This window comes from Nipponia nippon, unplaced genomic scaffold (assembly GCF_047370975.1).
Source record: "Nipponia nippon isolate SJK-2023a ecotype South Korea unplaced genomic scaffold, ASM4737097v1 scaffold_30, whole genome shotgun sequence".
In the NCBI taxonomy this organism is placed as follows: domain Eukaryota; kingdom Metazoa; phylum Chordata; class Aves; order Pelecaniformes; family Threskiornithidae; genus Nipponia; species Nipponia nippon.
This window is the reverse complement of record NW_028262348.1, coordinates 2,389,372-2,406,442: the sequence shown is the minus strand read 5'-3', so window position 1 is coordinate 2,406,442 and position 17,071 is coordinate 2,389,372. Positions and strand designations below refer to the sequence as shown.

At 38.7% G+C, this 17,071-nt stretch overlaps 1 protein-coding gene across 1 annotated transcript in view; it reads left to right on the top strand.

Moving 5' to 3' along the window:
- The window catches only part of CCDC60 (coiled-coil domain containing 60), a 62,587-nt gene that overhangs the window by 27,114 nt on the left and 18,402 nt on the right, over window positions 1-17,071 (top strand). Inside the window, exons 3-4 of the mRNA XM_087768590.1 lie at window positions 788-879; window positions 14,959-15,138. Of these exons, the coding sequence (XP_087624716.1) occupies window positions 788-879; window positions 14,959-15,138 (272 nt within the window). The remainder of the gene's footprint in view (window positions 1-787; window positions 880-14,958; window positions 15,139-17,071) is intronic.

The following is a 17,071-nucleotide window of genomic DNA, read 5'->3' as shown; positions in this document are numbered from 1 at the left end:
AGACTGCATATGCACAGGATGCAATCATAATTCTGTGAAACTGATGCAGCCATTCTCTGGAAACCCCAAGGGTACTCCTAAGCCAGGGCTGGTTCAATAACAAATACAAGCTTTCATCTCCCATGTATTTCAGTTCCATAGCTGCTCAGAAGAAAAAATGTTGCAGGCATTTTGAACAATGTACTAAGTAGGTGATTTTAATTCCCCTACGTAAAATTGCTGCCCTGGTTTGTACGCTCTTAAAAAAATAATGGTTTTATTTTCTTTCTCTTATGGTCTGTACTTCAAAACCAGCTGTCTGTGGAACTTTTCTTCTTGTTTTGTTTTTTACAAATGTCAATCTCCTTGTTCTGAGTCTGATTGAAAATTTTTCTGCGTTGGAACTTGTAAAAGATTCCTCTCCCATGCATACTTTTTGTGGTTTGTTTAATGCATAAGGACTCACAGCAGTCATTCCTTAAGTCTAGGCCATTGAACAATCTCTTCCTCCTGTCTCGTAGTTTAATGAAGCTCATGAGTGACTAACTGCCTGTAAGCTCTCTGTCGAACGTGAAGTCAGCCAATGAGTTAAAAGCTGTTGGGACACATGTACGCACAGGCATGCACAGCAGCATCATATAAGACTTGTTTACATGCTTGTGAAATGACACAATGCTGTCCCAGATGATGACCATCTCGGAAAATATCTGGTGATTAAAACTGAACCCTGAGATTGTACATACCTTCTCTATGCTAAGCTCTCTTTAATTAATACCATAATATTTATTTTCCATTTGATCACTTTCAGTCTGATCCACCGGAACCAGTGAAGAGACTCTCCCCATTTAGAGAAACAGGAAAGGAGCTGAGGACTCTCAGTAAAGCTTTAGCTCGTGCAAGGTAAGGGAATCCAGAGCACACAGAAATGGGCCAGGCAAGGCTAAAGGAATCTTTGGTTCTGCAGTGGCAGCAGTTGGATTATAGGCAAAATAATCAACTGAACGAACAGCTTAGTTAATGGTTTCCAATTTTTCCTTTATAGGCTTTATGTATACTCAAAATGTTGCCAATGCTGTATGAGGAATGATTGTTTGATAGCTCTGTCTATATTAATACTATATTGTTTTAGTGTTTTTATAAAGGTGCTTGTTACTTCTTTGCAGTCTTTTGCATGACACAGTGTTTTGCCAAGATTAAGTAGCCAATAAAGTAGTCAAAAATGAGCAGTATTAGGACATATAATGTCCATTATATGATGGAAAATCATAGTGAAAATATCTACCAGTATTATAAAAATACCTGCATGGACTCATTTGGAATATAACAACTTGAGTCTCAGGAACATGCTGACATGGAAGGAATAGATTTTTGTGTCCCTTATCTGATGGGTAGTGAGCTGTTATAGTAGGCCATGGATCTGGGATCCTATGTACCTTTTAGCCTGCTGAGTTTGGACAGCAACCGTTATCTGTTTTATGGGACTGACCACAGGAGGTAGCTGGGTGTGCATGCTTTTCCTGGAAAGCATCTTCTGTTGCCACTAGACACAATAAACTTCTGTCCCAGCAGGGCATTTCTTACGGTCTCATTTTAAAACAAGCAAACAAAACAAAACCCAGGGAGGCCTATTGGGAATAGGCTTCAGCAAAGAGTACTCTACCATTTAGGCACTCATACTCTTAAATGTACTTAGGCTGTGTTGTCACCCGTGTTTCACCATTGTCACTGCAGGTGGTGCTTAAGTTGACAAGATTGAGGCTTCAATATGCTTTTCTGTTGCAGTCACGCATTCTGATTGCACTTCAAACTTGCCAACAGAGACCATTCACTCTATTTGCTCAGTATTAGCTTAAACAGTTGCTAAACTGCATAATAAGCCTTGCAGTAGGTGACTCTAGGGTTTTCTAAATTTTCCTGGAACCTCCTGGCTTTCTTGATGCGAGTGTTAGGCTAAGAAACGAGATTCATTTGCAACTGCAACAGCAAGCAGTAGTACAAAAAGATGATTTACATCTGGCAAGCTTTAGTTACAGCCTGCTGCAAATAAAACTGACAAATTACCACTGCCAGCCCCAGCAGGGTACGGATTACACAAGTGTTTACAAGGTTGCTAGTCTTTAAGTCTTTGAAGAGCATTCACTAGATAAAAATAGTTGAATTAAAGCAAGCAGCAATGAGACAGACATCTATATAAAAAATTAAGTTAAATCTAAGCAAATATGGCAGTCAAGAGAACACATGATATTGTATCAGCATAATATGTTGAAGACAAATTAGGTTCTTGCATTGTTTGACTGAGATTGACTGCACAAAAATCAAGGAAGTTAAGAAAAGTAGCTTCTTTGCACGTACTGATGTAGAAGAATCAGAACTTTACGTTTCACAATAATGTAGTGTTTTTAAATATTCTCAAATTTTTGCATCACAGCAACTTCTAAATTTTATACTAGTTACATGTGAGAACATTGAATTTCACATTCTTCCCTTTTATCTGTCTATGCCCCCAATTATTTTTATTATTCGCTTACTCTGTTAATTCACCTTTAGTGAATGTTCACTTGATAAACTTGGCTGAAAATAGTAATAATCCAAAAACAAAATAATAAATGCTATGTACTTGGAAGGCTGGATAAGCCATTTTAGTAAAGCATGACTTGTTTTTGCCATAAATGCAGTTAGTTATGTTTGACTGCCTGTGTTCATTGTTCATTGCTAAGTTTCTGTGGGATTGTCTCCTTGAGGTCAAGTTCTTTTGATGATAACCTGCCAAAGATCAGTTTACTTCTTGATATATGAATTGCAGGTGCTTGGAGCTTGCTTTTGGTTGCTTTACGTTCTTCATTTTCAAATGAGTAGGACAAAAAATACTTGCAAGTGTTCTGTAGGATGAAAATTACCATCACCATTGGTACTGAAAGGCTTGATTTTTTTTTTTTTTTTTTAAATATCAACAAATGTATTTGTAGACATCTGGATGAAGCAAGCTGGACCACTCATTTCATTACAACTTACAGTTTGAACAAATGAAGTGTCATTTTGTTAGTAGGTTAACATGAGGGAGTCTTGATTTGATACTTGTTGGGAGGCGTGTTTTTGAAATGCCATTAGGAGCTCCATGGCATTTTTGTGTACCTTGGCCAACCTAGAGATGTTTAGGATCAGCTGAGCTTTTCCACAGCATTGAAGTTCTCTCCAATTCTAAGAGTGAGTTTCTAATCCTATAATTGTAGGAACTTATGAAATTAAGTTTGGTTTTATAAAATCTAGATCATCTTCAAGACTATAGTGAGTAACATGATATGGGACTGGTTTTTGCAGAAGGTGGTGTTTTGGGCCCTTTATGTGAGGGACTAAATCTGAAGGAGTCAGTGCCAGGAAAAGCCATGCCTTTCTAAGGTAGCTTTTTCATGTGCTAAAAAGCGCCATGTAGGATAACAGTGGTACAAAGTGAAGCTGGACGTGATTTGTCCATGCCAGAAGAAGGGAAAAAAGTAGATTGCCTTTCTGCACAGCTTGTTTCTTCTGCTCCCTGTTTCTGAGCATTACAGCATTGTGTTGAGTGCTATATGGGGAGGTCAGAAATGGTGTGGGGGGGGGGGATGTTAAAATATCGATCCTAACTCTCTGCTGAGCAGCTAACTCTTTATGTACCTTCGTGAATATCGCTTGACCCCTCTGCAACTCTGCCAAGCAACGTGTAAATTGGGAAACTAGGCAATGTATCTGAACTGAACTCACTGAGTAAATGTATAGCTTTTAAATTGGCATGGATGGCAGCGTGGATGAGGATTGCTTTTGTTACTGAAAGCAAAAATGATTTTTTTATATATAGGGCATATTTTTCTTACCATTTTCATTGAAATTATTTTTAAAATTTTTAATCTTATTACCACTATCTTATGCTTTTAGGGATGTTAGTTTGATAAATCTTACAATGCCTGGCACTCAAGTATATGCCAGCATTGTCTTATTCATCTCTGCAGCACTGCTCGGTATTAGGCGGATAAATATTATTACTCTCATAGGTAAATTATGAAAGTTAAATTGGAGATGTAAGATTAACTATCACTGGAACAGCTACAATTGGAATTTGGGTGTCTCGGGTAAGTAAATGCCTTACTTATTCTTCTAGACTTGAGTGATGCCTCTGCTTCTCTGATTTTTATTTTTATTTTCAAAATTGGCCTACTAAATTAGAAGCTCCAGGGAAAGACCTCTTAAGAGATCCAGCACATTACTCTGGGTGAGCGCAGTTGTTTCCTATCACAGATGAAGTCTTTAGTCTAGCCTACTTTTAACTGAAGACATTTGTTTCCTGCACCACATTTTGATACATGCAGATTTGCCTTTCACTGAATTTTTAATGGTAATGCAATCTGCAAAATTATGTTAAATGTAGCTTTTTAATGATGTGAATAGATTTGATCCTAATGTGTTTTGATGTCATATCTTTTCTCTGAGTGACTAAAAACACAGATTTTAGACTTTCATCCCTTCCCACCTCCAGAAGCAAATACAGTTAAAGGGACAAGCAAGATTACTATTCCTGTATGTACATGCAGTAGAATTGTCTGCTACATCCTGATCAGTTGTACCTGCACCACACCTGCAGAGGATAGTGATGTTGTGCAGTTGTTCTCAAATACCTAATTTGGCTTGCAGAATCCTCTGTACTGCTGATGTGGAAGAGGGGAAGAACCCAACTCCACTTTAATATCCCAAGCAGAGTTTGAAGTGCTAAGTAAGAAAATACCTGCCTGTTAAAGCATCTCCAACTCTGCCATCTCCTGGTCCCATAAATTTAATTCAGACCTAGCTTCATGTGATTTCAAATGCCGGGGTGGAAATATTCCTGACAAGTCTTCCATGACAGTTGAAACGGATGGAAGATAAAGGGAAGACTTCATCTTGTGTTACTGCACAAATAAACGTGTATCTAATTTTTACATTTACTGAACAGTAAATGATACATTTACACACATTTGTTTTTTGAAGAGCGGAAGTTTTGCATGGTCAGGGCCTAGTCAAAGCTGCTTAGTACACTCGGGAGAAATCTGCCTTTTTTCTCTTGTGTAGGCAATGGTCACTTTAATACTAGTTTCTGGAAAGCACCGTTGTCTGAATGAACGCTCACATGAAGTTTGCCCGTCATATCATGTAATGCCATCCATTCTTTACATTGTAATCCCAGTAGTGATCCTGTAACACACCTAATATAATTTATTCTATTTACTGTGTCAATTAAATCATGAATCCCACATATTTTTATGTTATTTAAGAAGTGAAGTATGCCATGAGCTATAATGGCCATGGAGAAATTTGCTTGACAACAGTCAGGGAAACGGAATTTCTTGAAATATGAACTCACTTTCTCTAATGCTTTCTGAAATGTACAGTAGCCAAATGACCTGGTATGCAGAGAAATATCCTAAAGACTTAATATCTGGAAATCAAAGGTATGCATTAAGTGTTTTTTAAATTTTTATTGTGTTGTGTAAGCCTGGAAATTCTTCAAGTATGACCTTTTAACAATGAAAATGTGCTAGCCGTTGATCTTGAGTGTTTGCACAATGTTACTTTGACTAAATCTGTACGTAGAAAAAAAGAACAGTAAGAGCAGCAAAGAAATCAAACCCACAAACTTTTTAACCAAATATTGACATGTGAAGTTGTGGGAAAAGATAATTTCAAGTGAGAATGACTGCACCGGTGGTTTGGACCAAAGGACATGTCAGCGATACTTCTTGGGAACAACTTCAGACTGTAGAAAAGGAGCTATTTTAGAAAAAAGCAGCAGAGTGGAAAATGCAAGAAAGAAAGAAAAGTGGAGTTTTCTTCTCCAGGGCAGGAACTTTTTAACTTCAATTAAAGCAGTCAGGCTAGCAGAGCAGCATGCTAATACATACTACAGGGAGTCAGTGAATACAAATGACCTTTGTGGATTTGGCTTTTGCTGCTTTTCCTCCTCCTGATTGAAAAGAAACACCCAGCAGTTGTCTTAATTGGACGTTAATTGACACATACTCACAGGAAATAGTGCCTGTGATCTTGCAGCTTGTTTGTATGAAAGACTATAATGGAACAAACTGTGAGGAAGTTTTTTTAATGATCACAGTGACATAGCACAGCAGTATGAATTTTAAAATTGTCTCCAAAATGTTTGAAGAGTCATTACTGGAACAGACTTAGCTGCATTCATAAAGCTTTAATATTCTACCTTACACATTATAAAAGTGTAATTAAATTGAAGATAAACCTTATAATTATGATCTCATACCTCCTCTCAGTAATATTCTCTTATACTTTCTTGAGTCCTCATGGTAACATAGAAGAGGATGATGACCGAACGCAGAGGTTGCTCAGACTACTCATCTTTCAAAACTATCAGTCCCTAGTCCCAAGCAGAAAGTCGTACCAGCTCTTCCCTACTGCTGACTTGTACCCAGTCGCTTTAGGGAGACACCTGTCAGCTCTCGGATACCATTTTACCTAAACACAGCATTAAAATGTAGGAAGGAATTTGCTTATCTTTGTGCAGCATAAAATGAAAAACCATTTGGGAAATCTGTAGATAATGATCGTTCCTCTTCCTTTGTAGATCAATACATCTTGCTTCCAGTGGAGATTGCCCATGTAGACACAAAGCAGCTCTGACTTACTTGACTAAGTACTTCCCAATGCCACCTTCAGTGGGTGGAATACAGGGTGGCAGAAAAGGCACCACCTTTGTCCTTGAGCGTTCAAATATCTTGAGCTTTGAGCTAGGAATTACATTTTCATTTCTATTGCTGTTCTTACTAAAAGTAAGCAAACTCAAGACGTACAGCCCCTTTGAAATGACATTCAGCTCTGAGGGAGATCCTTTCTTATTGCTTTGTTCCAATGACATCTGTAAAGGGGATCCGGAAATAACATTAAGTAATCCACACTTGCATGAGGATGCATTGTATGAGAACCAAGAAGTAGCAGAAGTCTACTAATAAGTTGTAGAAAGATGTAGGAAGTTACACAGAGATTACCCAACCATTGGAAGCTTTTAGTTGTTAATCCATAATAAAAGCAGGTTGCCATACATCACTTCTGTAGACTAACTCAGCCCACCAAGAGCATGCAAGCGCACTGGAAATACTCTTCTTGTTAAAGATCGCCACAAAACATAGTGCTTAAAAATAAGCATATTGCTTCAAATGAGACTAGCTGAAAATACTTTCTTTGTGTAAAAAGGAGGTAGGAAAGGTGATAGAAACTGGAAACTGTGCAGTAACAGTCATCTAAGCATGGGCGCCCATGTAAAAATGACAAGTTGTGGTCATCCTCAGCCGACGATGTCTAGGACTCCACAGCTTTGAGCTGCAACCTGAAAGGGGAAGTGTCCCTGCCATTCCATGAGCCAGTCAAGCCTTCACCTGCAAAAAGGGCGTGCTAAACCTCTGTATTGTATTTCCCATCGCTTGAAGAAAATGGCTCCCATGCATCTGTTTCTCTGTGCTGGGCTAGTTAAAGAAAACTAAATGACAAACTGCTGGCAGTTTAACAGTATTCAACTGGCTGCTTTTTGTGTTTTAAATTAGGAACTGGATGGCTCTTTAAAATGGTTCAAGTTTCCTGAAGGCAGATCTCTAAAAGTCACTCTGCATGCAGAAAGCCCAGCCTCTACTAATGCATTCTTTATGCCTGCACAAGTTAGACTGACTGTTACCCGAAGAGCAGTTTCTCCTACTTCTTTTTCTGCTAGTGGCTGTGTAGCTGACTTTAATACAAAACTGTATAAATTTTGTGATTGAAATGGCAGCTACAGATTTTTAAATGGCAAGAAATGTGTTATTTTTGGAGTTTTGGTTACCTTGTCTGTCCTTACCTGTGACTTTATACTGATCCTATTCTAATATATGCAGGCAAAAAAGATGTTCATGTTTAGAGACTGTGATAAGTTGGCATTCCTTAATGCATGTGGCTTACTGGAAGATACAGTGGAGTCTGTAAAAGCAGGGAGGAGAGGCAACGTAGAGTTAAGAAGCAAGGAAGAGAGTGAGGCAGTACTGAGAAGGTGAAATATTTATCTGCCAATATTAGTTTCCAATGTATTTAATACTTCATAATGTCAGTTGCTTGGAAACCAGTGTTTTGTGCCCTTTTGCTGCTTGGCAGAAATCACTCTAATTGGCATGTTTCTAGCACTGTCACTGTGGGCAGTTTGCATCTTTTTTTTTTTTTACCAGAAGCAAAAATTTTCTTTTACATGAATGATGGCTCACATTAATTAGACAGCAGTCATGGGCAAAGACAACCATCTAAGTGTATGGACGTATGAGTCATTATCTCTATCATCAATCACTGGAAAGACTGTTATTCCCATCAACCCTTCTGCCTTCCCAGGCAGATGTTTGTTTGAGTCTCAATCTCCTTTCCTTTTGTGCAAAAATATGTTTGTTTATGTTTGAAACTTCGTAAGTGGAAATAGTTCATTGCTTATTAGATTTTACTGTCTACCTAAACACAACAGTCTAATCCCATGTGTTATGATACAAAATGATACATTGTCACTGAATGTTTGAACAAAGCTAGCGCTTAAAATGGGCTTTCCATTATTTAGTAGTAAAATGTCATTGCTCTGTAAATACCTTTATGTGGTAAGGCAAGACACTAGATCGTGAGGAGCCGTTTCTACTTTCACATGAAAATCTTGAACCAGCAATATTTCCTGGTAGAGGATTGGGGACCTCAGTGAAGTTCCACTTAACAAGCAGTGAGTTTTTATCGGTAGTATGAACATAAAAGTTGTTGTTGTACATTCTTACAGGAAAAAAACGGAAACCCCGGAAATCTGCAGGTGATTTTTTTCTTTTGAAGTTTTATAATGGTTTCCCCACAGCTTTTTAGAGAAGAATTTAAAGCAAAGCCTTGAGATCTCACAGTTTTATTTTTCTGCCCTTTATCAGTACAAAGCTGTCTTCTCTGTGCTGCTCTGGAAGTACTTCCCCCACCCACCTTTGTTTGTGTACTTCTCCAGAGACACCAAGAGCTGGAAACCTAAATGTGCCTACCCCAAAGAACTTCTGCATGAAGACCAACAGGAATGGGAGTTATGGCATGGCACAAGGGGAGGGGGTGGGTGGGAGGGGTGTGTTCTTCTGTTCTGGGACCTCTTAAAAGAGAAATTGCTGCCCTCCATTCTTTCTAGATTGAGAAAAACATATTTCCAACTGAAAATAAGCCAGGTTTTTGGTACGTTGGTTTTTTGTACCTCTGGGTAGCCAAATCTGTTTGTGCTTCTCGGTATTACAGAGCCTCTCCTCATTTTCAAAGTAGAGGTCCTGCCTCATTTCACAATGGAAGCAGCATATTCTATATTTTAATGTCTTTGTAGTTAATTGAAAACTACTCTGAGACATCTTTAAATATGCAGTAATACATTCACCTGGTGACATCTTTTATAATAGTGTGGGGTGGTGTTTTGACTATTGAAGATCCTTATTTCCTGCTGCACGAGCTTCTGTGAACATACCATAAACTTACTCAAGTCTTATTTTAACTTTAGTTGTTTCTTGACTTCTTTCATGGTCTGATTTTCATGTGATAATATGTCTCTTTCCCATTACGCAGATCCTGGTTTTGTTTTTTAAACAGAGACATTTGAGTACAGAATATTGTACTAATCTGCAGGAGAATAAAATGGGAAGCTACATCTGAAATACTGTGGGTATTCCAGATTGTTTGCGTGTCTTCAGCTACTCAAGACAGATGTTGGTATGGCGCTACTTGAGCTCCTTGCCAGAATGGCTAATGGTTCAGTATGGTAAATGATCACATATGTCTGAGTTTCTGTGGGTTAGTAACTACATTTAATAAATTTTAATGTCATTATCATCTGGTTTTTACTAAATTAAGATGACTAGATGTATGAATATTAACCCATTTGGTTTTTACTGTGTAATTACTCAGGCATTAAATGGGAGTAGTGACCAGTGTGTTCCTGAGTCTCCGTTGCCCTGTGTGTATACATTTGCATCTCTAACTTGGCTGTAAACACTGCCAAACCAGAATTCATAATTAATTTACATTAATATCTATATATTAATTGTGAATAGTTGCATGCTTTTTCTGTCCACATGCTAAGCTTTCAGGACACGACCGTAATGCAGAGCTCAATAGTAGGACTTGCTAGCTCAGGCTCACCACCATATGTAAACTTAGCTCCATGGCTTTTGGTGATTTCAGAAGGTGGGTAGTATATGCACCCTGTAATAACTCACTGAGTATATTCTAAGCGAACGATGCACTAATTCTCATTTACCATGAGACAGGCTTACATCACTCAGGCGTGAAGCAATCTTAATGTAAATAAATTTGGGACATACTGGTGTAGATACACATTACAACCCTGAATGTGAAGCACTAAAGAACTGAGTGAAACGGTCAGCAGCTCCAGTATTTACTGATAAGAGAATGGAACAGGTTCTCCACTGTTATAAATCAGTATTGCTGTTCGCAATTTACAAGAAATGCGGAGTTTGCTCTCCTATTGTTCTGTGTGTGTGCTTTGTAAATAAGAAAAGCACTGTGTGCATATAGATTTTCTTTTATCTTGGTATTTTCTGTTTCACAATTAATAGCTACTCTAGGTGTTACAGCACCTTGTCAGAAAGCTAAGGGGCATAGAAGAATTACTTCAGCTATTAGGATGCAGCAACAGCTCAAATGCAGTCTGATGTGTGTTAATGCACATACAGACAACGTAGTATTTTGGGGGACTGGAATGATGAAAAGAAGTGTCCTATTCCAACTGAAATGGCAGTGAGGACAGTAACAATTAATTGAAATCTGATGAGAATGCAGGTGTTAATGCTCGTGCCTGATTACCATAGCATCCTTAATAACTTCAGGCTGTCAGAACTTCCATTTTATTATATGTTCAAAAAGACAGACCCTCCAGTACCGCAGTGCCCCCTGAAACTAGGTAAGAGCAGAGATTGCAAGTTTAATCCAAACGAAGCAAGCTTCCTGCTCTCACCGCTTCCTTCAGTGGATATTTGTTTGAATTCTTCAGGATCCAAATACTCATCAGCCTCATTTGAGATTTGTGATGGGATCATAGCTCAGGATGGCATGGCTGCAAATAATGCTAAGTGTTCATTGTGAAGAATTATACTGGGTTTTTAATCCACAGTTTTAGCCTGTAATGTTCAGGATACAGTTTAGCTGTATTTACTATAGTTTCAAAGTTATTGCCTCCTGTGCTTTCTGTTTTATACAGAAATGGATTGTATCACTTTTTCTGTCATAGAAAGTATTTACTCAGAATGCTTTTAAGTAGCAGTGTGCATAAAATTGCACTTGCTTTTCACCTGGGAAGCCTTAGCTCAGTACTCCGTTTGTCACTAGTGCAACAAGTTAGGCAGTGCCCAGCTGATGTTCGCCCTGCGACACCCTCAGCAAGGTCTGGCCTTGTGCCCAAAGAGGAGCTTTCGCTGGTCTGGTAGGGAGTGTTGCAGAGGCAGGTTGAAATGCTTTTATGAAAATATAGGAAATGGCATTTAGAAAGCCTGTGCTCTCAGTGGCTTTCAGAGCAGTGCCACGTTGGTTTCGCTTGTATTTCCAATTGGCTATAAGGCTCTGGAAAAGGCTAAACTCCTTTCTGTGTGTCGTCTGGAGCAGGAGATGTTCTGTCATTAGCTGTCATTACCTTTATTGATATAAAGGCTCTATCCATTAAGATAATTTGAATAAGCCATTTTATGAAACAGTGGCTAACAATTTCCATGATCAGAGAAATATGTATGTAGTTAAATCGTTTGATAGATACATAGTTACTTTACTTACCGCTCACAATATTTATTTGCCATGATCATAATACAATGTTCGGCCTTAGAGAGAGAGAATCAAGCTGGTATAAATAGACTGCAGCTTCTTTGCCGCTCAGGGAATGGGACAGAGGGAGATTAGCAGGAAGAGTTAATGCGACTGGAGCACCCCGGTAACACTTACCGCCGCTTAGTAGAGGGACAGCCACATGGGTGTGCAGCCTTCTGCCCGTCTTTCTAGCAGTTCTGTCCAGGCTGGAGTTATGCCAGCGTACCCGAGCAAGGATTTGGCATCACATGTTCAGGAGTGCATGCGATTCCTTTAGTAAACCATCTCCCACTGAATTCATTTGCGTGCACAGTAGATCTGAGGTTGTCAACTGTAAAATTTGATCTTCTGGGACAAATACATCCTTAGTATGATTCCTTTGAGTTTAGTGAAGATGACCCAGTGTACTTAAGGTGTATTAAACAGAATGTCAAAAAACCTGCTGAATATCTAGCTTGTCTTTACCCTAATGGAAAGGTTTCTGGCATTATTATTATAGCTTCTTAATGTTTTTCTAGCATCTCCAGTATAATTAAGACAAATTTATTATTTCCTCTTTTTTTGAGAGTTATTTCTTACTCAAAGAAAGGCACCAAGAATCCCAAAGCCTAGCAGTAAAAGTTCAGTTCCCCAATACTTTAGTGGCCTTGTATTACAATTAACCGATGACCTTGAGTCCCTAAGGGATTTAAAGAGTAATTTAAAGCACGTAGTTACACCAAGCACTGAAAACATGCTTGCAACAGATTTTCTGTATGTGTAGTACGCTACTGGGTCACTCCTTTGTGCCTGTCATTGACCCTTATCTATAACAATACATTCCTGTAGAGAAAACGTGAAGTATTCTGTGGTACATTATTACTGCTCAGAAAACTCTCTTAATTTTCATGCTGATAAAGACATTAACTTAGAAATCCTTTTGTACGAACAGCAGCTGAAAATCTGTTGTGACTACAGTTGACTGAAGCTCAATTACTTTAATAAATGTATTCCAAATTTCATCTCGATTACATTTGCATTTTAATGAACGATTCTCACCTACTTGTCAAATAGGCAGCCCAGCTATGTTTATTAACTTATTGTATAAACAGGGTATTGTGATGCCAGAACTTAAATGGAGAAATATTTGATGTCCTGTTCCAGCAATATACTGTGAATCTATAGTGTAGAAAAGTACGTTGGTCACCTCTGTGTTTTCAGTTTGGATTTGTTTTACTGTTTTCCTGACAGGAGTCCGTCAACCTTTAGGGTCATTCATAAATATCCCAGAAATAATTCTATGGAATTGAGGAGGGGTGTGTGGGTGTTTAAATCAGGTAGTTATTACAGCTTTTCTGTATGCTGCATTTCTGTTAGTTCTATTTTATTTCTTTTTATGTACTTGGAGACTGTAGGGCTACTTTTTGTAATACCTGGGACTTCAAGGAAGTCATAGACTAAAAATGTTCATTCACAAGTGTGCATGATGTTTCCCATTCCTATTGGTATATGAGAGTGATCACTGATTTTGGTATACACATATTAAAGCCTTCTATATTAGATAAACCTTAAAAAAAAATGTACTGATTGCACTTGCCATTTATGCATCTGTCTCCAGTAATACTGGTCATGGCTGTTAGTGTAAAAGAACTTTCTAGTTTATAATTATCTTTCTCTACCACTTGTCTTTGATTCCAGTGATAACCTCATTGTTCACTATTTGTGGCATTATAATAGACGGCTACAGCAGGGGTTTTGATCGTTAAGAAGGAATACTTACATTAGTGTTTGTGCAGAAGTGTAGAAGCAGCACTATGAAGGGGAAAAATATTTTTACATACAAATGTCTTCATAGTTGGCAGAAAGGAGAGAGAGAAAACTACTGGAAAAGGACATAAAGCAAGAATTCAAGGCCATTAGAAGTTTTTGTAGTATTCCAAGAGAAGTCTGTTATGCAAAATACTGGCTTCTTATGAAAAACATGAAGGCAGTCTGACACGACTCTGAAATCCGTGTATTTTTCTGAAGCATGTAGCATTTCTTATCAGGGAGATCTTATTTTCTTATCCCACTCCCCCACCCCAAATGTAGTATAGAAATATCTACCAGACAGGTAACCTACCTGAACTGGAAATGTTTTCAGGCTTGTATTTAGTTGCTGGACTTAAAAAATAATGTCATCAAAACCAAAAATTCAATCCCCAAACCATTGAATTGTGCAAGTGGGCTTCCATCAAGGGAAGCAAGGAGGGAGTAAACTGCTCCCCTTGAGCATTAGTGCATTTGAAATTTGCACCCTGTATGACCTTCAGGTGCTTCAATACCTGTCTGGTAAGCAAAGGGAGTCATTACTTGTCAGTAAAACAAATGAGGCCCAGCTTTCAGGCCTAGATGGTGTTTGAAAGAATCAAATACAGCCTGATGACACTTGATTCAAAAGTCAGCAACACGTTAACTTAAAGGGATGTGTCCTATGCCTGGATAGTATGCTCCTCTGACTTGGATCAGCTGCTACATTCTTGCTACCATTTTAATCAAAGGCTGTAGAGTAACTGTGTGCCATATCCCTTTCACTACCTCGCTCACCTCTTTTTTTTTTTTTTTTTTTTTTGTACCTCTGCTGTCATTCTACAGGGAGTGCATTAGGTTTTTTTCTTTATTTTCTTCTCTTGCAGTAATACCCTGCCTGCTCACTCGCAGGCTCCTCTGGCACCTTCTCCTTCACTAACAATGCAGCCTTCTGACAGCAAGGGGAATTTGGCAGCTAACAGGTAGCTTCAGGGCTGTGCCTGTCAGGCTGTGACAACTCAGTTAAGATAGTGAGGGGCCCAGTGGTCAATTGGCTGCTATAAATTAGAATTAGGCAGGGAGGTTTTTAAATCAAGTAGTGGACAAAGCGATGCTGAGCTCAAGACTTCCCATAGTTAACCTGTGTGGTGCTGAAGGAGATAAAGGAAAGATCTCCCAGTTCATATGGGGGAATTGTTGTCCTTTGTTATCATATTGCAGAAGGAAATACTAATGTTGAACTCTTGAATATAGAAGAATGCGAAATCTCTGTTAAAAATTAAGTTGGAGGGCAACAGAGAAATTAATCGATGTAATAGCATGTCTTTAGTACACTGACCAACTTGTGATGATTTTTGGCAGGCATCATATCAATTCTGTGAAGCAAGGTGGGGAATACTTTCGTATACTTCACCACGAATCACTGGAGAGGAAGAACATCCTAAAAGGAGCCCAGCAGGCTCAGGACACGAGATGGAGAACTGAGTTCCAGCCACCCAAATACTCCTCTGATGCAGAGGAGTCGGAGGAAGAAATAAACACGTAAGTCAACTCGGAGGGCTTTTGGTGGTCTGAGGGCAATGGTTTTAAAAAGAGACAATTTCCAGTTTCTGTCATTACTTAGTATTGAGGCAGAATATTACTACTTGTGTGAATTAGAAAAGGAAAATGCTATAAATCTGGGTAACTGAGCAGCTGTAAACTTAGCAAGCATGGGGAAAAGAATGCTTGAGGTGCTGTTTAACAAGGAGGAAGTTTAGAAGGCAGAAGGCTAGTGAACTCAGGAGAGGTTTCATAGCCAATTCAGAACTGATTCTCTGAGGAGAAAAGCAGGAGGCCTGGTGAGTTTGTGCCATGCTTTTGTTCCTACAGTGGGACCACAGCATTAAGAATAAAAAAGACTTGCATTCAGCAGAATAAGTGGCTTAGCTTGCAGAGTGGGTTTCTTCGCTAGTTCAGACCTATTACTTACTACCTTCTTCAGGTCGTCTCTCCATTTGATCATCCGATAGTCTTCAATCCTTTGGCTCACACTGGTCTTTTCAGTGCGCCTCTAATGCCTGTTGTAATGCTGTAGGTGTCTTCCATTTGTCAGCCCTGACTTAAGTGATGATTAAATACCTGTTCAGCAGGACAGAGTAGCTCTTTTAGAGATTACACACCTTTGAAGCCTTATTGCTCAGCCATCTCTAACACTCTCTTCTCATCACTTTGTTGTGGCTTTCGTCACTCCCAGGTACCAGCTTCCTCTCATGCACCTTTCTTCCATGAACTGACTCTCAACTTAGAAAATTCAGTCTCCAGAGTCACCTGAGATGCAGCCATGCCCCAGTCATAAAGTGGGACAATATATAACCCTTATTAAAAAATAAGAAATAAAATCTTTCCTGTTAGCATGAAGCCCAGACCAAAAAGCAAACAAGTAGCACAGACAGGCTGAGAGATTCTGCACAGAAAAGTATCTCATTTACTAGAGTAATATTTAATATCCAGCATTCTAAATGGTCACAATAATAAAGACAATGGTATTTTTCACATGTAATAAATTATTTGTCTGCAATAAATGTGGATTAGCTGAGTTATTGGTAGATAGAACAGCTACATATCAAAAAGAATAATAAGCACAGAGTTTCAGGGAGGTTCTCGTGTATTCAAGTTGTTTGTTTGTTTGTTTTTTTAATTAAATAATCTTGTTTACCTATAATGTTCGTGTGGCCTTCATTAACCTAGGATCAAAGTGCTTCATAGTGCCATGGCTGAAGAAAGAAGCCTAGATACAAAATACAGATCGTTATCTGTTGTGGAGACTTACTTCACTCCTAGCATTCACAGTGCTGACTTCCAAAATTAAGAACTTCGTGAAATAAGAAAAGCTCTGAAGCGGTGTTAAACTGCTGGGGCACAAAGTGTCTTTTTAACAGACGATGTCTGGCTTCAGCCTTTCACAGCGACTGAAACTGTTGGCATGGTTTTATATGCGCAGATTCCAGTGATGGATGTAGGCCTTTCCCACCCCCCTTCCTCTTTTTTCCCTGAAAGACAACAGCAAATATTAAGCCTCTACTGGGACTTTTTTACTGCTGTTACCTAACTGTAGCATTTAATTGTGTTATTGACTATTTTAAATGTATCAATACTCTAAACTTGGTAATAGCCTCTTATCATAAGAGCAGACAAAGTAGAAGTAAAGTTTAGTTATCCCTCATTAGTAGGAATGCGGGCGCTGTCAAACACTTCAATGTGTGTGCAGTGGTCCCACTGCCTATTCTGGCATTCTGCTGTTCATTAGGACTACAGAGAAGAGAAAATTGGAAGTGTGATTTGAGGAAGCACAGGACAGACATGTTGTTTTGAACAGCAAAGTCTGTGGAATTCATGTGCCCAATCATCTCTAAGTACAAATTTGCAATTACAATTTATCTAGGATTATCTGAATGAAGAAGACCACTTCTTGAAGTTTTGTGTAAGAAACTTC